This window comes from Xiphophorus couchianus, chromosome 3, assembly GCF_001444195.1.
Source record: "Xiphophorus couchianus chromosome 3, X_couchianus-1.0, whole genome shotgun sequence".
In the NCBI taxonomy this organism is placed as follows: domain Eukaryota; kingdom Metazoa; phylum Chordata; class Actinopteri; order Cyprinodontiformes; family Poeciliidae; genus Xiphophorus; species Xiphophorus couchianus.
Genome location: NC_040230.1, coordinates 7,651,779 through 7,676,993, shown reverse-complemented (window position 1 = coordinate 7,676,993; position 25,215 = coordinate 7,651,779). Strand labels below are relative to the sequence as shown.

Here is a 25,215-nt window from a genome sequence, read left to right as displayed (position 1 = left end):
ATCCACACCACACACCAACACTCTTTGTAGGTCTATCTTATCGAATCAAAAGTGTTCGAGTTTTTTGTTTAAATTTGACAGTTGTGACGAAATCTAAAATGATTCCAGCAACATGAACGCCTATTGCAAGGAAAGGTGTGTTATGCCATTTTCATGCCTGATGGGAAACAAGAAACCAAAAACTGTCAAACAAATATTCTGAGTTGACCTGATTAAACTTTTGAGTGCTGATCAGATTGCCACTCCAGTCCTGAGAAGCTGCTCCTGCTGGTTCCATTGAGATTCACTCCAAGAGACCCAGTTCAGTTTGCTCCAATTCACTAAGTATGGTCCTCATTACTGTTTTATATGCAAAACCAATTAGTCACTCCATTCCCCATCATTCAGTCTACCACACAGACTATTATACGAAAAGCCCCATAAATCACTCAAACATGTTTTTTCCTTGGGGGCATGGAAGTAATTGATGTGTGAGCGTACCTGGCTTACCACATTGCCTTCTTTTTAACAACATATTTCTTTTTGTTTGCATGAGCTTAGTACCATTTCAATCTTGAATTTTGTCACTTGCCAGTCTGGACATACATTTTTCAACCTTTGTAATTTCCATATAATAGGATTAGAAGGGGAGTTAAATTAACCTTGTAACCGGAGTTGCTGAAAATTATTAGACAGCTCTTTTTGAGTTGCAGCAACAAATGTTAATAAGATTGTAAGAGCACAGACATCAGCATTTAAATAAAATCAAATTCGAAAAGAGGAACATAGACTACCTATTTTCTACATCTGTATCTTGATATATATGAGTGCACCCTAATATTGTTTGTTGATCATCATTGGAGTTATTCATTCAGATGTGGAAAAAGAACAGTTCAGACACTTCATTAAAGCCCTCAATTAACAAGATTCAGAATGAAATCTGCTAGAAAGAAAGACAATAATCAAGATCAATTTACCAACAGGAAAACATCGACCCATAAATGTGTTTGTCAGAACGACTGAGTAAATGGAGCTCTAGTGTAAAGCACTTTAAGTGTTTAGTATGAATAGAAAAACAGTACACAAATGAAGTCAATTTATGCAACATAATGCATTCTCTGCATGTCCGTTGTCCATCTTCAGTTTTATGTGGTTGAGCTAAACATACCATGGCTAAATTCCCTCAGCACAAACTTCACAGCACAAACCTCACATTAAGCTCCTAGATACTTATACAAAGGAGTTCATTGGCAGCTTCATAAGTCATTATCCCCTTGGGTACAAGGCTGCAAAATAAACCCACCATCTCACTTTCAAGTTATTTAATGTCTTCATGCAGATGTGTAGCAGTTTTTTTTTCTTGTTCTATCTGGTAATCATCACCAAAAGCTCAAATTGTCTCCTAATTTGCTCAATCTGCTCTAAAAGTTTTACTTTCTGCTGTGTATAATCTTCTACTTTAGTTTTTAATGCCTTCCTCTTGAGTTTTTTTATTTATTTTATTTTGTAAAGAGAGATAAAAATATTTGGAAGTGACTTCCTGTGGTAAGGGGACACAAAATTCATCTCTTGTTCCTGTTTTTGTTTTAGCAAACATATGACACATTTAGATTCAAAATATCTGCTGTTTCACACTTACTAATAATGACATCACATAGTTTACACCTTTTCCACATCATTTTATTTGTTCTTTAACACTTGGAGAGAATGTACTTAATTACATAAAAACATACAGGCACCTACTGAGCTTGTTTTTAATTACTTTTAACACATACATAAAGATCCAATGGACTCAGAATCTCTTAATAACACTGTAGCACAAAAATATTAGTAATAGAAGTAATATTGAGAATTTCTGTTGTATTTGCTTTTGCATTGTGTAATTCTGTACTCCAGATGGCTTAGACTTTTTTTTTTCTTCTCGATAATGCAGCATATTGTAATGACAATGAAAGTATATAATAATGTCATGTTCTGATATGATTTACTAAATCCAAGTGGATTATGTGATATTCAGTATAACAGAATACCATGATCCACCATCTGCCACAGTGCCAAATGCTGAATGCTTCATCTTGGTTTGCATCGGAGGAACATATGACTTTTTATGCAATAAAGCATCTTTCCTTTAAGCTGCAGTAATGCGGCTGGGTTTTCAAATTATTCTTGATGTAAATGAGACCATAGAAGTTGGAAACGTCTTTCTTTTTTACAAAATAATAAAGAAAATAGTCAGCGCTAAAGCTAGGATACAGAGACTTTTTTGAGGTCTCTCTTTAAATAGGAAGGCAGAAAAAGACAAAACCAACACTTTTACCTGAAGGATTATATTCACTTTCTAAGTCATTGCCAAGATTGATTTTTCTTTTTCTTTTGGATATGAATTGTTCTTGCCCACAGCCTCTTACCTACGTGTATTTCTATCTCCCCTGATCCATGTTTTGAGGCCATTAGTCACATTGTCAGCGGGTCATCAGAGGTCACAGAAAAGTGCAGCTTGGTCTTGTTTACTCCTCTGAGCTCTGGGCTTATCTGTTCATCTTTCTGTCTGTCTCTTTCTATTTTCTCTCTCCACTCAGCCTTCTCATTTCTGTAGAGCTGCGTGGTTCTGTTTGAATGTCTGATTACGTATCTCATTCTGTGTAGTGTCTCCTATTTAGAAACACTCAGAAAGTCTGTATATTATTGGCACATACTCCTTGCATGACCTTGATTTCCAAGAAAATTGAGAATACTGTCTAGAACATTATGTATAGAACAACAAGTTTACATCAATAAAGTGCACCAATCAGTACATTGTTTTTTTTATTCATTGCAACACCATCCCTCAACTCTACCAGGTTGGTTTTGATCAGACCAAGGGAATTAAGAGTTTGCAGCTGACATAATGCAGAAAACCTGCAAGTTCTCAGAAAGAAAATACTGAAAAATGTAATTATTTTGAAAATGTGTTGATTCTTCAGTGTTGGATGAAGCTGAAACTCCATTTGTATGTTTTTTCTATAAATTACTGTCAACAGTATAATTGGATAGTCTGCCCCCCCCCCCCCCCATCAACACAAACTTGCAGTTTAGAATAATTGGCTTCTCTGAATTACCCTTAAGATTGATGGGCACATTCATGCATGAAACATAATAAAAAAATACATTGTACGTGGTTAGGAGGTAAAGTTGTATTTTTAGCATCTTTAGGTATGTTTGCTCTAGGTACCATTTAGAATATAATTAATAAGGGTAAAAAATTGATTGTAAAAGTGCTTTTTCAGAACTTAAATTGCAAAAAAAAAATGCATCTAGTTAAATTTAAATGAGTTTATTTATATAATCCCTATAACCAAATGACATCCATCCATCCATTCATTCATTCATTCATTTATTTTCGGGTGAGAGGCGGGGTACACCCTGGACAGGTCACCAGTCCATCTCAGGCATCTCAAAGTCTCACGTCATTAACTTTACAGCAAATCTCATCCTGGATGTGCATGTGGCAACAGTGGAAAGAAACAACCTTTTAGCAGAAAGAAGCTTCCAGCAGACACTGAGTCATTATTAGTGGCCATATGCTGGGATTACTATGGGTCTGAGAGAAAAACAGATTAAAAACAAAGCAAAACACAGGTCCAGGGGTACTTTCTATGTTACAGAAACAGCCTACAGAGTTACTGGCAGCAGTGGGTCTGTTACTGGATTTGTCAAAGAGAGCACTACAGCTAAACAGAGATGTAATGAGCCAGTGGTAAAATCTATAGGGCAAAAAAGAGAGAGAGTGAGTTTCTGCAGTAGCTATTTCTGTTGCTATTTTCTTGTCAAGAAAAATCTTTTAAGGTAAATTTTACTTGGGGAAAAAAATAAAAAATCAAATCCCCATTGAAGTTATTTAGCCTTGATATGTGACCTTGTCAAATGGTTTCCTGAAGATTGCTGGATACTAACCTAGTTGGAGAATAAAGGAACACATGTAAAAGGAACTGAAAAGTATTTATTCCCAATACCATTCAAAGACTTATAGACCATCAAGGAGATTTTAAAATCAATCTTTGAACCAACAGGGAGCTATTGCAGTGATTTAAGAACTGGTGAGATATGATCTGTTTACCTGCTGTTTCTCAAGACTCTGGCAGCAGTGTTCTGGATTAGCTGTGGCTGACTAATTGTTTTTTTTTTCTTTGTAGACTCTACTAAAACCTCTGTTACATTACTTTGACCTTATGAAAATGAAAGCATGAGCCAGTTTATCTATACCCTAATTGGACAGGAATCGCTTTATTCTGGCAATGTTTTTTATATATATATATATATATATTTTTTTTTTTTTTAAAGATAGAATCAGGCCGATTTAATGAAAGACTTTATGTGGTTGTCAAAATTTACACAGAGGTTTCTTGCATGGTCTCAGTTTTGGGGACAAAAAGAGTGACTTATGTTTTTTTCTGCATTATGGTGGAGGAAATTCTTACTCACCCACCTACTGATATTATATAGATGCTGACTCAGTGACTGTAGTGGACTGTGGTCATGTGATGGCACAGAAACATCAAGCTGGGGTTATCAGCACAGGTATAGTCAGAGATGTTGTAGCACTCTACAATCTGAGCTATGAGAGACCTGAATAAAAGTGGCCCAAGATTGGAACATTGAGGAACCCCATATTATCTTAGTTCACTCATTTTTTTTATGTTGCTTTTCTTCTTTGTCTGATTAAGTAAGTAACCTGCATAATATCAGTATTTGAACATTTGCTAAATGTGTTCCTGGTTTGTTTTTATGGCTAGTGGTTATTTACTACAAATAACCATAAATTTATGTATCGTCACATGGCTCTCAGTTTGTCTCATCAGTCTCCACTCCTCTCTTCTTAGCAGTCTCAACTTGTTTAAAAGAAAATTCAAAATTGTTATTGGTATGGTCATAAATTTCTTACGTCACTAAGTGCAGAAAACATAATAAAAATGATTTAGTGATGGTCGAGTCTCTGAACGATGTCACCTTAAAAATCCTGTATACAAAATGTTATGAAAGGTTCGTAAATCAGTTTTTCTGTCATTTGGATTATGATGTTTAGTCAAAGCTTTTTCGTGAAAGCTTATTGATCCAAGTGTTTCTATGTACCAACTCTCATCATTGACAACCACAGTGTTGATTATGCAGTGTGAATGCAGTTTAAGAAGCACTGCAGAATGCTAATTCAGTGTTGGGTGCCATTTGGAGAGTTGAAGTTCAAGTTCAGCACATAAAAATCTGAAAATTGAGGGTTTCTCTGTCTGATCCGCTGCTTTCTTCAAGGCTGGCTCTTTATAGCCCACTGTCTTTGGGTCTCCGCGTCATCTGTCCTACTCTTTAACTCTATTATAAAGCCATTTTCCTACAGTAGCCGCTCTGTCTCCTTGCTCCCCCCGTTTGTACCCACTTTCCCTTCCTCCTGCCGCTCCAAATCAATGAAACTGCACAGGCTCTTCCTCTCCCCATGATTCGTTGAATACTGTTCCCTCTCCCATCATCAGAATACTTTACCCTCCTACTGTGTTTTCTCTGTCTCTTACCCTCTTTCTCTCTTTCAATACTTTCTCCTCCATCCGTTTCTCTCTCTCTTCCTCTAACTGTAATGTCTCTGGGTTTCTAGCTGCCAGTCTGTCTTTTTCCCAGCTCTGCTGGACAGTTAGTCTCTTTTCATAAAACTTTCTCTGTATTTTGCTGGCTGGCTTTTTAAAATGTCAGATGTAAACCAGAAAGTTATGATGTTCTTTTTCCTTTGACACACAAAGATTGTTTGACAAACAACTGAATGGAAGCAAAGTTCGGCCCACACATAGTCTCAAGCATTAATGAATGCTTGTTCCACTTCTTGACAGAAATGTTCCCATATGTATTTGGTGAGTCATGTTGTTAGGTATCTAATGCACACCCAAACCAACATAAACATCTGGATCTCAGTGTAGCATTTTATGCATTTATAGAAAGAACAGAGATATAGTCTGAGTTTTGTTTTGCCACAAGTTGCCTGTAATGATGGCAGAAACAAATTAACTTCTTCTCCAGCCAATTACCACACACATCCTGAGCTCGCTTCTAAATCTTCCACAGCAGAGGACGAGAAACAGATAATGACGTACGCAATTCAGTCGCCTGTCATAATCTCACGTCAGTTTAACTTTGTAATTTCTCGTTCCGACCACCGAGAACTGGAGGTGACTTTGCCATATTGTTGATGTTAGAATGTAATTTGTTGTGGAGTGGAGGAGGCAAATTAGTGATGCTAATCTCAGTTATGGAGAATTTGTTTAATTGGAAATCCTCATCATGGAACAAAAGGGTGGTGAAAAGCACTTTTGTGTCTGGTTAACCACTCAAAAGAGTTTTTTTCTAACAAGTCAAAATGAAACAGAAGTTTAATTTCACAGCTACTTGAGGATGTCTTTTTGGCTGTGCATATGTGTGTGGAGTGTAAATGGCTTTTGTAGTGCGCCTGACTTTGATTCTTTGTTTAATAACTTTGATGGATATTGTTTGGTCCCTGAAAACATGTTTGTATTAGTAACTTTGTCACTTTTTGTTACAAACACAAACATGAATGTATTTTATTAGGATTCCAGGCAATTGGATGACACAAAGTGGTGCATATTTGTAAAACAGATGGGAAGTAACTTGTTTTTTCAAGGGTCAGGCAAATGAAAAGTGAAATTGCATCATTCTTATACATTCTGCTCCCCCGAGTCAAAAGTGTATAGGACCAACTTTCTCTAACAAGACACCTGCAGGTGTGTTGGGGTTATGTCTACCAGTTTTATACATCAGTAAAATACTTCAAGCTCAGTCTCATTGAATGTGGATCAGTTTTTAGGTATTGAAACTAATTCTCAATCATATTTAGGCTTGAGCTTTTACAGGATTATACTAAAACATGAAAAGACTCAGATCTAAACCATTCTATTTCAGCTTTTGCGGTGTGTTTGGGACTGTTGTCCCTCTAGGTAAACCTCCAACCCAGTTTAAGACTTTGGCAGCCTCTAACAGGTTTTCTTCCAGGATCACCCTGTAGTTAGCTCCATCCATCTTCCTATCAACCAGGACCAGCTTCCCTATCCCTTCTGAAGAAACGTATTCCCACAGAATGATGCCGCCGGCACCATTTTTCATGGTGGGAATTGTGTTTTCAGGGCACTGTGTAATGTTTGATTTTCACCACACAGACCGTTTTGCATGTTGGCCATAAATTTCAGTTTTCCTCTCGTGAACAGAACACCTGCTTCCACATTTTTGCTGTGTGTCCTACCTGGCTAAACACTGCAGACTGGACTTCTGAATGCTGTCTTTTAACAGCAGCTTTTTTTCTTGCCATATGTCCAAAAAGGCCAGATTTGCAGAGTGCACAAGTAATTGTTGCCCTGTTGACAAATCTCTCACCTAAGCTGGGAACTGTGTAGCAGCTCCAGAGTTACCATGAACTGCTTCAACCAAAAAATTATGCTTTAACTCACCTTGCTTGTAAACTTAGGTAATTGTGCCACTCTGTTTACAAATTGGGTGGCTTCTGACATTACAAGATTTTATTTCAGGGTACCTTAAAGGTGACTAAACACAAATGAGGCCATGCTTTCAAATTTTTACTTTCAAATAGATGTTGAAGACCCTGTTATTTTCTTTCCACTGTATAAATATCCATTACTTTGTGCTGGTTTGTCATAAAATTTATAAAATAGTGATGGAATTTTGACTTGGAAAAAATATAAACATGCTATATGTGCATATTTTAATGCATTGGACCCAGCACAGTAGCTCCTTATTACAGATTGTAAATAACTGTGGGCATGGTTTTCAGTGTGTCCCGTGTTTTCACACGTGTTTACCAGCAGCTGTGTTTGTCTGTGAAAGAAATGGATGGAAAGCCCTTTGTTCAGTTCCAAATAGGGTGAAAATGTGACTCTTATTCAGACATGGAATGAAAGACATACAGTCGCAGCTTCTTTCAGACTGATGGTGGAAATAGAGAGGGTTGGAAAATGACGACGCGGGAAAAAATGTTTGTAAATGAAAGAAACAGAAAAGGAGGTGATAGAAAGAGCAGTTTGACTTGTGAAAGAGATCTGTTTTCAAAACAGCCACTAACAAAAGAATGACATTCAGGTGGCTGCAATTATGGGAGAGAACAGAATGAGGGGAACAAAGACTGAGGAGTAGAGAGTGAGCTGATGACCTACCACCAGGCATAGTTAGAGGGGACAAACAGGAGGGACAGGAAAACTGGACAGGGCCATGCCAGTCTCCCTGCCGCTGTCAAAGTCAAATGCTGCCGGTCGCTCGGGAAACATGCAAATGAGATGCAAATGTGCGGAATCTCTGGAGTTGGGCTGGGTTTTCATGTTGACGTTGTCATGGAAATGAACAGTGGCACATACAGAAGGCTATGTTGGCATGTGGCTGGATAGATGGATTAGTCAAAAGATGAAAAAAACAGGGAAAAGGGGCCAGATAGATGGATAATGAAGATGAAAGAGAGACTGTTTACCCCAGTTAAGGTTGGAGTACTCAGATGGAAGAACAGGGAGCTACTTCTGGACAGAGATGCAAAATACAAGAGAAGCCAGAAACAAAGTTAATAAATGAAAGTAAATAGCAGGCAAAAGAAAACAGTTGAGGTCATTGGTGGAAAATGAGGCAAATGAAGAAAAATACTCTGCATGTCATCTGCTCATCATTCTTTTCCTCTTTGTCCTTCAGGTTATTATTCATGGTCTCCATTTAAGCATCACTTATTATACTTTATAATTTTGTCATTCCCCTCAACAGTTCCTCTTTCAATTTTCAAGGTTCGCTCTCCGTTTGCTGCTTTGGAGCGTTACACAGGTAAAGATTGCCTTAGACACAGTAAAGGAAAAAACATAAATCATAGTACAAAATGTAATTAATGCCGTCAATAAGATTCTGGTACTCAGACATGGGTCACTTTTCTTGTTAATGTGCCTTTTGGCTTTGTTCTACAATACCAGCGACATTGATGGAAAGAGTAGGAGAATCGGAGCAATATGTTTTGTTAAGATTTTATTGCATAGTTTATCAGGTGAGACAGGGTGACTTGCAAAAGTTTATACAAGTTTAACCTTTTCCACATTTCGTCATTTTGCAGTCTCACATTTCAGTGATTCCATTGGCATTTTATGTGACAGATTAATTCAGCGTTGTTCATTATTATGAAAAAGACGGAAAATTAAAACTGTGGTGTGCCTTTCTGTTCAGCCTCCTTTACTCTCACACTTCTAAATAAAACCATTTGCAGATCTTTTTCTTCACCAGTCACCTAATTAGCAAAACGTCTAACTGTATATAGTTTTAAAAAATAGTTAGAGAACATTAAGAACAAACAGCATTATGGTCAGGGGAAAAAGTGGAATAAAAACCATTTCTCAAGCTGTGAAACTCTCATGTAGCACCATTTGGTTTGTTGTTAGAAAATGGAAGGAGTGTGACTTGACAGCAGTTCTAACGCAGACATGGCCGTCCACCAAAACTGACAGGCGAGGCAAGGAGAACGATAATCAGGTAGACACACCAGACGTGGAAGAAGCAGCTCTGGTCAAATGAGACTGACAAATGATGATTATCACATTTTAATCGAAAGCCATATATTGATAGAATAAGCAACATTTTCAACAAAAAAAATATTTGTTGCTAAATTGTGCAATAAAAAGACACAAACTCAACAATAAATGTATTATTTTTGATTGGATATTTAGGTTTTTCAACCATCTGATAGGTACAAACCCACCCAGCTAGTTTAGTGGTATACCGGTACCACAATACAAAGTTCCAAGTCTGGACTTTTGTGTGTAAAAAGAAGAATTATGATTGATTGCATAAAAATATTTAATGCATTAAAGCTTAGGTTAGTCGATATTAGCAAGTTAATTTTCAGCTCTAATTTTATTTAGGTCTTTAGTTGAAAAAAAAATTTTTTAAGACCATGTATTATTTTCTAACCAACAAACACTTGTACAAAATATTATGTATGTATAAAGTACTTCAAAGTTTCTGACTTTAATGATACAAAATTGGGAAATGTAATATTAATACTAATTCTCAGGGCTGCATGCTCATTTGCACATGTAGATTACTTTGCCTGATTAAATATAATCTCTTTAAATTTCAGAAAAGCACCACTAGAAAGCAGTGAACCAAAATGGATAAACTCGATTTTCCTAAATGTTATTGAAAAATATGCTGATTTCTGATGGAGTCTCAATTAAAAGGTTAACTCCAGCAGCTCTTACAGCATGTTGAACAGCTTTGTTTAGATCAATTTCTTTCATCTTGTGGCTCTGATGAGGTCTTCATTATACCACAAAAATCCAGGTTTAGAATAAAGTAACTTGGAAAGAAAGAGAAAAAGGATCAAATACCAAAGATCAAATATATCCACAAAGATATCAGCTAATTGGACACTTAAAGTGATGGACTGAGTATGTGGATAAAGTTTCTTTTTCTGGCTTCAAACCAATCTTTGTGCTAGCTCGGAAGAATGTCCAATAAAATTACATCAGTGCCAATATATTTGGTCAGTGGCCCCGAGACAAACACTTAAGTACTGGCAATGTTGGCACATGGATTGACTATTAACTGAAATGCAAATATCTTTCTTTCTCCCTGCTAAATTCAACCAATATTCCCTAGTATGTTATACTCCTTACTGTTTGATTAAAATAAGACCATGGCATTACAGTGACAAATGTATGCCAAACCAGCAGTGGGGTTTCTACTTTAAAGTTTGAGTGACAGCAAAACAGCAGACACTTTGATTGTTCCAACTTCCTCTTGGGATGGAAGCCAGGGTGAGTAGCAAGACACAAAGCATGCAGTGTAAAGTAGAGACTCAACACTGACTGCATCTTTTCAATTTGTCTCTGAAAGCAGGGAAACAAATTCTTAATTATATTAAGAAGCTGAATGAGATCGCTATAGAAGAAAATCTTAAAATTAGCTGTAGGGGACCAGACGGAGGAGTAATCAGAGTGCTACACCCACGAAGGACTGAGAGAAAACACATCCTGATAATGAAGAAGAAGAAAAAAAAATTGCAAGCAGAAGGGCAAATGAGAGAGATGGAGAGAAACAAAACGACAGAGGGAGATAAACAAGCAGACAGAGGGAAGATGTAGAAGGCACAGGAGGTATGGAAATGAGAGAGAGGTTGAGGAAAGGAAGTAAAACGAGTGATGTGAAGAGGAAAAGGGGTAGACGGATGAGGTAGAGGAGCAGTGGTGCAAGGGATGGCTGGGAGAGAGAGGGAGCAGGCTAACAGAGGGCCATGTTTTACAAATTGCCATTTGAGATGAGCCAACCGAGGGGAGGGGGAAGGGGGCTCAGGAGGGGAGATACAACAACTATAGTCAGGCTGCAGATTGCACACAGTGAGAGATGTACTCAGCCACCTCTAAACACTGCATCATGCACACATGCTTGATCCCTAAGACACTCTCGAGCACAATGAGTCAGATGCAGGTACGCTGATATACAGAGACAAGACTTAATGGGAAGCTGTGTCAGATCTATGTGAACTCATCCTGACCTCTCATTGATTGGCCTTATCTTCTGACCCCAGAAACATACCATTTGTAAGTTCTCACACACAAGACTGGAATACATTTCTTTAGTCATGGCTCTTATTCCCCACTCACTGTAGACTAACCTTAAAATCAGGATATAACTCTTTCAAGGAAAGAGAGAGAACTAATGAGGATCTGTGACTCGATATAGCAACACAGTATATGGACCATACACAACCTAAATTGAATGAAGCAACTTTTTTCTGCATGTTTTGGTGATTCTTAAAGTGGGGCTATTATGTAAAATTGACTTTTTTGAGTTTTATATGTTTTTATATTATTCCCTTATTGAATAAAAGACATGCCGCCAGTTTTCAGATCATCTCCAGCAGTTTCACATGTCAGGCTGGGGTATCAGTTAGGTGGGCTTTTGCGTTTGCTGAATTATTTTTATGTCTTTATCTTAAGGCTGCACTGATTTATCGGCCGGCCGATTTCCATAATTTTTAGAGATTGGTGATCATACTCTTCTGCTTTACTGTGAGAGGTTTGACTGATAGATGACCCACCAGGTCATGTTTGCAAATTTGCAGTTAATAGTCATCCCACTGTTACCAACTCAGCAACTTTCTTGCTACATTTAACAACATTTCAGACAAAAAAAAAAAAATTGTATCGGCCAAATAATGATAAATGCTGATTGACCGGGAAAACTGCAATTGGTGCACCTCGCCTTTATTTTACTACTTCAGCCATTGTAACTTTACTATAGTTTACAATATTTAGTTAGAATTTCCCTTTAGAAAATCAGTGTTGCTTACTCCTAGAGTAAATGTATTTTTAAGTTGTGTTATTTCCTATAGGCACCAATGTCTTGGGGGCTTTAGCACTGAGATTCCACTCTCTGGTCAGAGACCCTGTGCCTTATTTTGCAAGAGAAAGCTTTATTTAGGAGAACAGTAAGGATGGTCCCCAATTAAATGGAAAATAAGTGTCAGACCAACAACCAAGACGGAATGACGGATGTCTGTGCCTTTCCACCTTCAGCTAATATACAGATTGAAATTATCACAAGAAAAACAGAAGGGACCATTTATGGAACCGTATCAGTCAGACATTAAGTGTTGTTATTCTGTTTTTTTTTCCTTTTGTCACTATACAAGTTGCAGGCTTGCTGACAGCTGTGTGATTAACTCTCACGTGTGTGGGAGCAGGTTTTTAATGAGGTGCTGAGATGAAGTGTTCTCCTGTGCCCTGACAGCCTATTTCAACCCGAGAAAAGTGGCATATGGACACACTCTTCGAGGTCCTTTTATGAAATTGTCGGCTTCATAATTAAAACTGTACTGTTCGTTATCATCGTCAAAAATACAAGAGCTGAAACGTGTGATATGCTTTTTTCACTTTCATTTTCAGACCTTTTCTAGCAACTGCACATTTGACACGTGCATAGAAAAACTTTGTTGATGTGCAAATAAATTATCACAGCCCAACAATGTCAGGGACTGCTGTACATTGCAACTTGAAATAATTTTACTATTATAATTATGGCCCTTTCCTAATTGAGGAATAAATTAAAAACTATCAAGGCTTGAGTGACTAATTTACATTCATTTAAAATTGTAATTTTTAAATATTCTGGTTTTGTCCAAGAGGGAAATAAGAGAATATTTTCCAGAGTGCATGAGGTTATCTATCCCTCCTCCCTCATGATCTCTGTTAGTTAAAGTTATCTATACAGCATTAATTTGGTGAAATATAATATGATCTGTTATTAAAATCTTATGCTTCTTATAAAGGAAAAGGGCAATTTTGTTGGAAAAAGGTAAATTTTTGTAACTATAGGACTTTATATCTACAACAACAAAATCCTAAAGAAGCAAAATTACCTTTAAAAAATAAAAAAGTAGATCAAAGGGACAGTAGAGATAGGTAATTTGATAACTATAAATTTGAAACATTAAACCAGGCACAGCTGAATCGCATCGTAACTATGCTCAGTGGAAGGAAGGGGCAACAGAGGCAGATAATGAAGAGGCTCTTACACTGGAAGACGCAAAGCAAAGCAAAGGAGCTTACATGCTGGCAAAAATTAATGACCTTACACAGAGAAAGTGTGGCAGAAAAATAAAAAACAGAATGAAGAACAAAGGTTAATGATCAGTGGGAGAAAGGACTACAAAACAATCCAAAAATAAAAAGTACAAACCAAACTTGAAGACAGCAAGCAAGTATACTGCTAATTTAACTAAAAATAAGAATCTAAGCTAAAAAGAATCCACATTAAATAGAGATTTTATTTGGAATTTGCTTAGATGAGAACTTCATTGTATCCTCTTATTCAGATAATTAATGCAGCCTAAAAAAATAAACATGTAAATGTTACCTAAGTAAACATATTGGCTTAAAATGTATGTCCATATGTTGGTAAGAGCCCAAGTGATCCAAATACAATAAAATCAAATGTGATAAAATACAATAAAATTTAATTCACAAATTCAATTATGTATTATAAATTGGAAAAGAGAAAAGGTTTGTACAAGCTTACTACAAATTTTTAAATACTAACTAGAGAAGCTTTTGTTGTTATTTTGACCCATTGTTCCATTCAGCATTTCTTCAACTCTTAAAGGTTTTGTAAGCCTTTATTCAATTTGATCTTCAATTCTTGCATAGAGTTTTAATGGGACACTAGTCCAATGGACCAGTCGTGAACCTTTATTTTCTTTCTCTGAAACCAATTCAGAGTTTCCTTGTCTGCGTGCTTAGCATAATATTTTTTCTTGAATTTATACCCTTTGATCAGACTCGGATTTGTATTGATTTGCACTGATAGGAGGCAGGATTCCTTTGAGCTTACTTGTTGTCTCTCTGTAACTTTGTGCTGTTTTTTTTTCTTCATGTGTTCAGTACTTATTTCCCGTTGACATCTCACTTAATTTTTATGTGCACTTGTTTTTATGTTTCATCTGTGGATTACTTTGGGTCTTACTTACACATAGTGTACATTTTTGTCAATATGTCTCTTAGAAATAGATTTACCAGAACATACCTTTACATCTTCAATATTTCACTATGTAATTTTATGTTTTTAGAATATATGTGAAAACGAAGAATAGACTTTAAGTCAATCTTTAAGACAATATTTCATCCTAGGAGTAAGTGCACAGCGCTTGAGCAACATCAACCCACACATAGTTTGAAATACTTTCTCTCTGGGCCATTCGGTTTATTCCTTTAAACCCACCAGGCACTTGTTCCTGAGCATATCCTTTGACTGAGCCTGCTGTCCTCCTGCTGCCCTTCTTTTAGCTTTATGCTTCGACAATACAGAACATCACCGTTTTTCCATCAGTACAGTATCTTCTTTCGAAACTCCAGCCCCTCCAAATTGTCAAGCCAGAGCCACACTTCCCCTTTTAATTTAATCCACCCATCAGCAACTACACATAAAAGGGAAAATTGCCCTGTTTTAGGCACATTAACTTGAAAAAAACATAGTGTAACCCCAGGGGCTGTTGAAATTTATTATACAATTGGAAAACAGGTAATTATATTTTTGAGTAATTTAATAAGAATATCTTAGCATTTTGTTGGAGTAAACATTATGCACTTAGGGTATTAAAAGTTTGTTTTTCTTACATTCACAGCTAATATAGTTAGGTAATCCTACGGTCTCCTGTCACAGCGAGTCTCTAAACTACTTGTTGTAACTGTTTTGTGTCGGGAGTCTTCTCGAACCTTAACCATGACCTTTTCTTTCACCCTGCCAGGTAAAGTGGATGCCTAAACTTTAGAATTAAAACTAATGAGGTGGAACTAATAGAAACACCAGAAGGTCATGTTCTCTTACAAACACTTTCTGCAGTCTCCTGGATGAAAGCCTTTAGTTTGATTCATCACTATACCACGCCTACGTCCTCCAACTGCAGGCTCTGTCACTTCTTTATTCCAACCTCATATTTGCAAATGGCTCATGAGTCATTTAACTTGTGAAGCATCTGGATTCTCACATGGTCAGGCTCATGACATAATCCATCTTGTCAAATTTCAAGCTGTGGGTTTGTGGACAAGTCATTGTTTTTCAAGTTAATGTGTGTCTTATTCTAGAAGCTACTGACAGGCTTTAGCTGACAGTTGATAATGGATTCTATTTAAGTGGGTCTTTTAGCTGCTGCAATACATGTTATACCAGAAACAGAAAACAGTTCTTCTTTAGGGTAACTAAACATTTCTGCATTGAAAAGATGTGTTTGCACTTATCAGGGATTAGCTATAGTTCGCTTATTAGCATGTAGTGCTTTGTTGAACTTTATTGAGGATCGGCAATAACAGAGAATAGCAGCTCATCTGTCACATTATAGATTGCTTTTAAAAGTTTAATACAGATCATTGTGTCAAATCAATGAGACTGTTTAAAGTGAACAGCTGAGGAGTTGCTTTTCCTACTATTCTATACAGGGTCATAGAAGTACAAGAGCCTAACAAATAATACTTTTTATGGCTAGTTTTGCTTTAAAACAATTATAACATACAATTAAGCAGGCAATTTTGCACAGTAATTTTAAATTGATGTTATCTGTATGCTTTTTTCACATATCTCGCCAAGTGCAGTGTATTAAAACCTATGGATTGCTACTCACGTTGTTCTTTCCTCTCCTCATTTTCTATCACTAAATACTGTATGTTGCCGGGGCTTCTACATAAATATTTCAATAAATGACTTTGGGCACTGTCGGTTTGGTTATGCATAACAGGGAGGACACTGAGTTCTTAGAATACTCCAAAAGAGCTTTTTCAGTCCCTCCAAACACTATCATGTTCTAGTTGTTTTTTTATGTCATGTTGTGGACATGGTCCAGTGTGAAGGGGATTTTAAAATAGGTTTTAGAGACCTTTAAAAAAAAAAAAAAAAACTTTTAATCCATGATTTTCATTTATTTTGCTTTACCCACTTGTAAGACTCTTTGTGACTCTTGTACATATTCGGCACCAATCCGCTCTTTCTTTTATATAACCTGTCACCCAACCACCAACATGAACTTGTGTAGCTTTTATTTTTCCTGATACACACACATCACCATCACACATCATTTATAGATCTCAAGGTTGACAAGCTAGATGAAAGGTGTGTTATAAGAAAATCACCAACCTTTTTTTCTTTTCATCTCCTATTCCCCAAGTTTTCCTCATTGATTTTTTCTCCTTTTTATTAAAAAGTAGCCAATTTTTTTATTCCAACAAGTCTTATTCCAACAAGATAGATTTTGTTTATCTTTCCAAAGGTAAACAACGAAAGTGGGATCATTTCCACTCTTGAGTTAAATTGCACCTGAAAGTGTGGGACGCATTGTTGTTTTGTCCAGTGTGTCATTCAGATAGTGTGAGAACTGTGTCGCTCTGTTCTGTCTCTTGCTTTGACAAGTGGCTTCACCATTCTGCTCTATCAATACAGGGCAGGTCCACTGGGGGACCAACCTGAATACATGAGCCATTTGGATGAGAGCCTTTTCATGCACCGAGTATCTCAGGGGGGTTTCTGAATTCAGTTTTTGTCAGAGACGTGTGTGTGTGTGCATAGGTGTGTTTGTGTTTGGGCATGTGTGTACAGGTCAGCAGACTGATGATAGCCTGACGTAACAAGACCCAATGATGAGAAAAAACACTGGCTCAGTCGAACTGACAAATTCATTGCAGAAGCAACGGTGATGTTGTTGTGACTCTCTCTGGTGTTCACATACAAGCAGGGTTCCTCAATGTTTTTCATGTCAAAAGTTCTACTTCCCTATACTCAGTTTTCCAGTGTTGTCCTTTTGAGCCAATTTTTGCAAATGGATGGATGGATTTACAAATAGATCAATGAATGAGCAAATGAAAATGTAGGTAGTGAAATATGGACAAAAAGATTTGTGAAGGGGCAGATGGAGATATGGGTGGACACAGGGAGGGTTAGAGGAACTAATAGATGGACACAATCATAGGGCAGAGAAAAAAAATCTGGAATTTTTAAAATACTTCCATGCTTTATCTTATCATTGATACTGTGCCTGGAAAATACTTGTATCTGATTCCTTTGTTTCAACTTCTCTAGGATCCTTCTCTTAGGATCTGGATCAGTCTGATTGTATTCAGACTGTATGCAATATCTTGATCTGGGACAAGCAACAGGTTTTTACGTTGTATATTTTGCTCTCCCATATGTTTTTGTTTTTATTATTATTATTTTGTCTCTAATAGATTCAATATGGATAGTTTTGATTTAAAATGACTCACGATTAATGGATATTTAATTGTAATGTAAAGATATTAAGATTTTCTATTAAAATTTTATAACATGAAATGCTAATGAAAACTGAACAATTGGAAATACAATTTTTAGCTCTTTTTCTTTCAGCTGTTCTGTGTACAGCGCTGGTTGGCTGCTGGTTACTGGCTCTTTGGAACTGCAGGAACCTGAGAGTCTTTGTGTGAAGTGACATTAAGATTTTATACTGGGAAAAGAAATGACAGAGAACATTTCTGACAAAATGAAAAAAAGAAATGCACAAATATTTCTCTTTGAAGTTTCCAAAAGAAAGAAATCATTGTGAGCCTTCAAAGGGTTAGCGTGTATTGCTCCCTGAGGGTCCTCTGTGGGATGGTGAGGTATTTTTGCTCTGCAGTCGTGTCAATTCAATAAGTTTTGTTTTTGACACTGCTGGTGAAATTAAAAAGTTTACACCTGCATGGCAGCTTGACCACCAGAGTTAGAAAAGGTGAGACTTTTGTGTCTGTTTGCCCAAGGCAAGGAGTAGCATCTCATAACATTCACAATTTAGAGAGGCTCTGGTGCATAATCAGCACAGCATTTGCATTTTATCCCCATTCGTTGTCATGTTTTATTACCGGAGCATTTCGTGAGCCACCTCTTCGGACCTCATTTACTGTAAACAACTGTGATCGGATTCAAAACAAGTTTGCTGGATGAGCGAAGACATGAAATATGGAACAATTCATTTTAAGCTGTTTTAATAAATCTTGATTAAAAAAACACATAGTCCTTCTCTCACTGATGGGCAAAATAATGGGACCACAGCGAGGATAAAACATGGGACTTTATAGAGGCTCAGAGTGTAAATATGGGCCAACACCTCTGCTGAGTGTTTACTGTGTTGTTTATTGGTCCCAGTGTTGAATGAGCTTTACTATCACAGCCTATGGGGTTCAGCTGTAAAGGCAAGGAGATGAGGTAGTTTTTGCTCTCTGATGCCAAGTTTAAAGTTTTACATTTTAATTTTAATTAACTATACAAGACAAGTAGGGAAACATAAAATGATGAGAATTCATTTTTGCAATGATGTTTCTGAAGACGAGATAATCAGGCTTCTAATTGCTGAAACAGATGACATTTATTAAGTCCAATCTACCAATTCTGTCCGTAAAACATACATACATACGAACATACAAGCTGGCTCTTCCTTTCAGCTGAGGCTAAAGTTTCCTTTTTCTCTCCAAAATTGGACAAAAACAGATTGAAGAAATGTTTGTTGAGTGTTGATTTCAGCTGCAACATTCAGATACTAGGGATATAGACTTACGTAGTCATTTGTACCAACTGATCATCATTTGAACATAACAGCTTGCTTATGTATTGTTGCTAACAATGTCCATTGAATATGATTTTAATGTATTTTTGATGGCTACTTCCAGGGGGATAAAGCATTATGTCACAAAGCTCAAATCATCTCAAACCGGTTTCTTGAACATTGTTCTCTAATGGCCTCTGTACTCACCGAGCCTTATTCAAATAGAGCCCAAAACCTTTGGGATTTGGTGGGACGGCAGATTTGCATATCATACATGCAAGCTGGCAAATCTGCAGCAACTGCAGTTAATTTTGACCAAAATTTCAAGACTACTAAATCTTTGCCACAAAGAACTGAGACAGTTATGAAGGCATTTGAGTCCCACTCTTTACCAACATATATAATAAATTGGTCAACGAGTGTATGTTAGCGATCTTTTTCAGATGTTTTGAAAATCCATCAAATATGTATGGGAGTATGTGGTGTTATTTTATGCATTTGTAGACCTAATGATCAGAGAAGTCTGACTTTTCAGTGATTTTCCAGTCAAACAGATCAGATCAGGGGAAAGTTAACCAGTTCTGACAGCTCACTGATTATTTGGTGCATCTCTGGTTATTTCTGCAGTTTACAATGACTTCAGTGTCTGATAAGCAGCATGGAGAGAGAGGACAGAGGAGAGAGAGGAGAGAGCTGACAAAGACGGGGTGACGACAGCAATGACAAACGATGCCTTAGAGTTGGCCTACTGTAAACGGTAGATAACCCCAGCAGAGGGAGACAAGTGAGGGAAGGCGCCAGGGAATAATGGAACGGACAGGGAGGAAAGAGGAGGACTGGACAGTCAATTATGCAGTCAACTGAGTATGACAAAAATGTGTGACTTCCTGAAAATGCAAAGGGTCGCCAACTCCCTATGCGAACACAAAGATGGATCTCAGGGTGACATTTAAACTGGATTCTGCTTTTATTTCCCTAATTTTCTGGATGGAGCAAATGGCTCACAACTAATTATTTTGATTCCTAATGTATTACTTTCTACACTCATATATTAACATACTGTGAGCTTATGCTTTCACAAACTCATGTATACACAAAAGCATCCCTATACCCTCTGCCTCTCTTTGTCTTACTTGGTGAATAAACAATAAGTCATTTTTCTCACAATGAAAGTTGACATCTCAGCTTTCCGCTGAGCATTTTCTCATGATGAATAACTCTCAATACAAAGAAGGGGCATCACACACCAAGCATGTCTCAACTCTTGTTCCTCCATCCCCTTTTCTTTGCCTCTTTTCCCTCTTGCACTCAGTTTTTCTATACCCTTGTCCCTTCTTGGAGTTGCATTGAAATGGTGCTGGCTGCCTGATGAATGCTTTGTTACCGAAGCACTTCAAAAAGAGAGGGAACTAAATGCAAGCTGAATTAATGGAAGGTGGTTTAGAAGCAAATAGCTTTCAAAAAGGCAGCTCTTCACTTATTCTTTTTTTCCTCTGTTACATGTTCACTTACTGCCCCTCTCATGGCTTGGTTAAATAATCTTTCTACCTTTTCTTTCTATGATGAAGAGTCTCTCTGTCACTCTGTGTGACGCCTTTCATCTTATGCTGTTTCTTTGTTTTATCCATCATGTTGCATATCTCCTCTTCTTCCTCTTTTTCTCTCTCTACTTGTCTACCTCTTTGTTTTCCATTTCTCATTCTGTCATCACAAATTACCTCAACTCTTACTCTTTCTCTCTGAGCGCAGTACTCTCTCTGTTTGTAAGTATCTCTCATCGGTCTCCATCTACCATCAGCCTTGTTTTTTTTTTTTCTTCCACCCCCTGCCTTCCTTTGCATTCGTCCCACCATACTTCGTTCGTTTGTCTGTGAGCAGCGGGGTGTCTACAGTCCTCCAGGGTGCATTTGGTGTCATAGTGAAGCTTGTCGCGACGCCGCAGGCAGCTTTTATCAGCGCCCTTAAAAGAGCACATGCACTCGCATCTGTTGACATACACGTGCACCAAACTGTAAGATGCTGACTTGAAGCAAGCAGGGGTTGAACATTTAGGGACGATTTAGGCCTGAGGGCTGTGACATTATCAAAGTGCACTCAGCTCCCTGCAGTAAGCCTGCGTGTGTGTGCGTGGTGGGGGAGGTGGGGTGTTTGTGGATATGTTTGTGTGATAATGCGACCACAATCTCCACACTCGTATCCTAACTTTTTTTTTTTTTTTTTTTGCTCGTTCCATCTCTATGCCGTCCATATGAATTTATATCAGGCTTCCACCAGTTTCTAATGTTACATTTGGTCTGTGTGGCTATAACTTCTGTGTCCCCAATGTCCAATATGCTAGAGGACCGTCAGTTTGAATTGTGGGCTCCCTTTGAGCGTGCAGGCGTGGATGTGTGTGTGTGTTAGGAAGGTTGGGAGGTGATTAGGTGGAATATTTTTCACCTCCATTTACCCTGTCCTTTATTTGAACTCTGCTCCACTATTCTTAACAATAACCATTAAATATGGGAATAAAAATAGAATAGAAATAGCCCTTATTGTCCCTCAGAGGGAAAATTTGGGAACTTTCAAAGATTTGCTGACAAAGTTACCCTGTTTGCCAAAATAATAATAATCAAAATAGTTTTCTATTCTTGGCATATTTTTGTGCATTCTAATTTGTTTCATACTGCAAGGGAAAGCAGTTCACCATAGTTTACAGTGGGTAAAACTGTGAGATGAACAAAGTAGAAAATCATTGATGGCTTATTAGGGGCTACTGCTAATTTTCATGATAAAATTCAATTATTTTTTTAAAAGTTAAGTTTAAGAGTTTTTTAAATTATAAATGTAAAAAATTACCATGAAAATATTATGCATATTTCCATTTAGTAAGCTTTAAATAAAGAAGGTATCAAAGCACAGGATGGATGGATGGACATGATTAAAAAATCTGAGGTGTCAGGTCAACCAAACCTTTTTTTAAATAATCTGTAGTGAAAGCACCTGACAAAGTTAATTTCTTTTTTTTTTTCAAATCTTTTTTATCTCTGTGTTCGTTACCTTATCTCAGCAACATCCTCAACAATACATTTAGCCAGGTGGACTTTGTTAAAAAACCTGCTTGGTTTTGTATGCATTGCTGGCTAAAATAATTCATCATTTACTGCTGCAGTTCCCTGTATGTGCAATATGACAGTTTCTGTGCTGTCTACTGTGATAGTCTCAGCTGTACTGGAGAAAGCAACTGAAACACTGGCCATTAAGCATTATGCTCAAACAAAGCTTTACATTAATGAAGCAGTTGCTGTTTTGTCTTTACACAATTAACTGGAACTATGTCGGAAATATATTGTATGCTGCATTATCAACAAGTGGTCAAAACGAATAAGAAATGCTATTTTAGCTATGCACTCCAGAAAGCTGCTCTGCATGGAAACATAAATACCAGGAACTGAGGACTATAGTTGGATGTCAAGTCAGGTATATTTTTAGAAGTAAATGGTAATGTTGTGCATGTTTTGGTGGTAGTCATTATTGCAGATTTCCTCTTCCATTTAATGTAGTGTTGGTGCAGCGTATCGAGGCCTCCCTGCAATTTTACTGTCTTAGAGAGCATGTTGTCTAGAGAAACAGCTTCACTCTCCCTAGACTCTGTAATACTGATGAAATATTGTGGGGTATTTTACTTTGAAGCTTCAAAAATATGTAAAGCATTGATTTCTAATGAGGTATCGGGCCAGGACTTCCCCAGCAAGTTGTGTGGAAAATTAATTTTAAGCAGTTTTCTTCAGTGTATAACCAGTGGCTAGATCGTACTGAAGATTGATTTAGGCAAGGCAAGGCAAGGCAAGGCAAGTTTATTTATATAGCACTTTAAAACAGTACCACTGACCAAAGTGCTGTACAATCACAAAATTAAACAAATAAAAACAAAATTAAAACACATCAAAACCAACAATGCAGTGACGTAAAACACTCTATATAATACATAAACATACCCAGATAAATACAGAAAAGCAGCATCTCAAACCGAATCAAAGGCCAACCGAAAAAGGTAAGTCTTAAGAGCAGATTTAAAAATTGCTAAAGAGGGGGCCTGTTTTACCAACATAGGTAAAGAATTCCAAAGTTTGGGAGCTGCAACAGCAAACGCCCTGTCTCCTCTCTGCCTCCTGGAAGTCCTCGGCACCTCCAGGTTCATTTGGCTCGCTGATCTAAGAGCTCGAGGAGGACAGTGTATATGTAGCAGCTCAGAGAGATAGGAGGGAGCAAGGCCATTTAAAGATTTAAATACAAATAAAAGAATCTTAAAATGCACTCTGAAATGTACTGGCAGCCAGTGCAGAGAATATAAAATCGGGGTAACATGTTCTCTCTTCCGCGATCCAGTTAAGAGCCGAGCAGCCGCATTCTGGACCAGCTGAAGACGGGACAAAGAAGACTGGCTGACACCCACATATAAGGAGTTACAGTAATCCAGTCGTGTTGTAATAAAAGCATGGATTAATATTTCAAAATAATCCACTGGTACCATATTCCTAATCTTAGCAAGCCGCCTCAAATGGAAAAAGCTCGTTTTCACAACGGCACTGATTTGTTTATCCAACTTAAAATTTGCGTCCATTACAAAGCCCAAATTTGTAACAAATGGCTTTACGTAATGTGATAGCGGACCCAAATCCACAGGAGTGGACTTGCAGGTAGTACCAGGGTCAAAAATAATAACTTCCGTCTTTCTTTCATTAAAATTCAAAAAATTCAGAGCCATCCAAGTTTTTATGTCATCAAGGCACTCCATTAAAATTGGTACTGTATTGACTCCCTTACGATTGAGGGGCACATAAATTTGTGTATCATCCGCATAGCAATGAAAAGCAATATTATGTTTCCTAAATATTGACCCAAGGGGAAGCAAATATAAAGAAAACAAAAGAGGTCCAAGTATCGAGCCCTGCGGTACTCCACACAATAAAGGAGCAGACGATGATCTAAAATCATCTATGTCAACACAGAAAGACCTATCCGTCAAATACGACCTAAGCCACACTAAGACTGTGCCTTTGAGACCTACATAATGCTCTAAACGGGAAAGTAAAACATCATGGTCCACCGTGTCAAAGGCTGCAGTCAAATCTAAAAGAACTAAAATCACTGGATCTCCAGCATCAGTAGCCAAAAGGATATCATTAAACACCCTCAACAATGCAGATTCGGTGCTGTGTAAAGTTTTAAAACCAGACTGAAAATCCTCAAGAATATTATTTACATCGAGATAGGCCTTTAATTGATTATAAACAACTTTCTCTAAAATTTTAGACATAAATGGAAGCTTTGAAATAGGCCTAAAATTAGATAACAGAAAAGGGTCTAAGCCAGGTTTTTTGATCAGCGGTTGAACTAATGCCTGTTTAAAAGGTTTTGGAACCACACCAGTGATCAGGCTACTATTTATAATAGCCGTAATAGAAATCCCTAAAACAGGAAGAACCTCTTTAAAAAGTCGTGGGGGTAAAATGTCAGCTGCAGAACCTGAGGCCTTAAGATGACCTACAGTCTCATGTATTAAAGACAAAGTAACAGGTTCAAACTGAGACAAAGCAGTGGAGCATTTGACAGCAACTGAAGGGTCAGAAGCTGAACACATAATATTGGCCCTAACACCAGCCACTTTGTCCTCGAAAAAAACGCGAAATTTCTCACATACAGAATTTAAACAAAATATACTTTGAAGCATCAGTGCAAAAATGAAAGACAGGTTTCGCTATGGAGGAACCATAACTACATTATGAAGATGAATCACGGGACACAGAGACAAGGAGATGCAGATAGTGTAAGGGATTACAAATACGCAGCAAGACACATGACACTCCGATAAGAATTACCATGATGCATGGTGACATGAAGTGGCACAGGGGGAGGGGGAAAGGAAGAAAAAGGTTAGAGTCAAGGAGAAGCATCATGCCAGAGCTGGTGAGGGTTGATGGGAGAAGAGGGGTGGGGGTGGAAAAGGTTGTCAGGTACAAGACAGCCAGAACAACTGAGGTAGGGGGAGGGGCAGAAAGGGAAAAGGTGCTGTTGAAGCAATGAGGCGAAAAAGCACAACACACCAGGGAGATATAGAAATGATGGAAAGATCGCAGCTGAGCCACTCGGGCAGA

At 37.6% G+C, this 25,215-nt stretch overlaps 1 protein-coding gene across 5 annotated transcripts in view; it reads left to right on the top strand.

Annotated features, from left to right (window-relative positions):
• cadm4 (cell adhesion molecule 4) overlaps nt 1–25,215 on the top strand; it is a 228,537-nt gene that overhangs the window by 115,303 nt on the left and 88,019 nt on the right. The window contains exon 1 of one of the 5 annotated variants that reach the window (XM_028012104.1): nt 17,636–17,681. The exons of the other annotated variants lie outside the window; for them this stretch is intronic. Within the exon in view, the coding sequence (XP_027867905.1) occupies nt 17,651–17,681 (31 nt within the window). The 5' untranslated portion in view covers nt 17,636–17,650. Of the gene's footprint in view, nt 1–17,635; nt 17,682–25,215 lie in introns of those variants that run through there. 5 annotated transcript variants of the gene reach the window in all.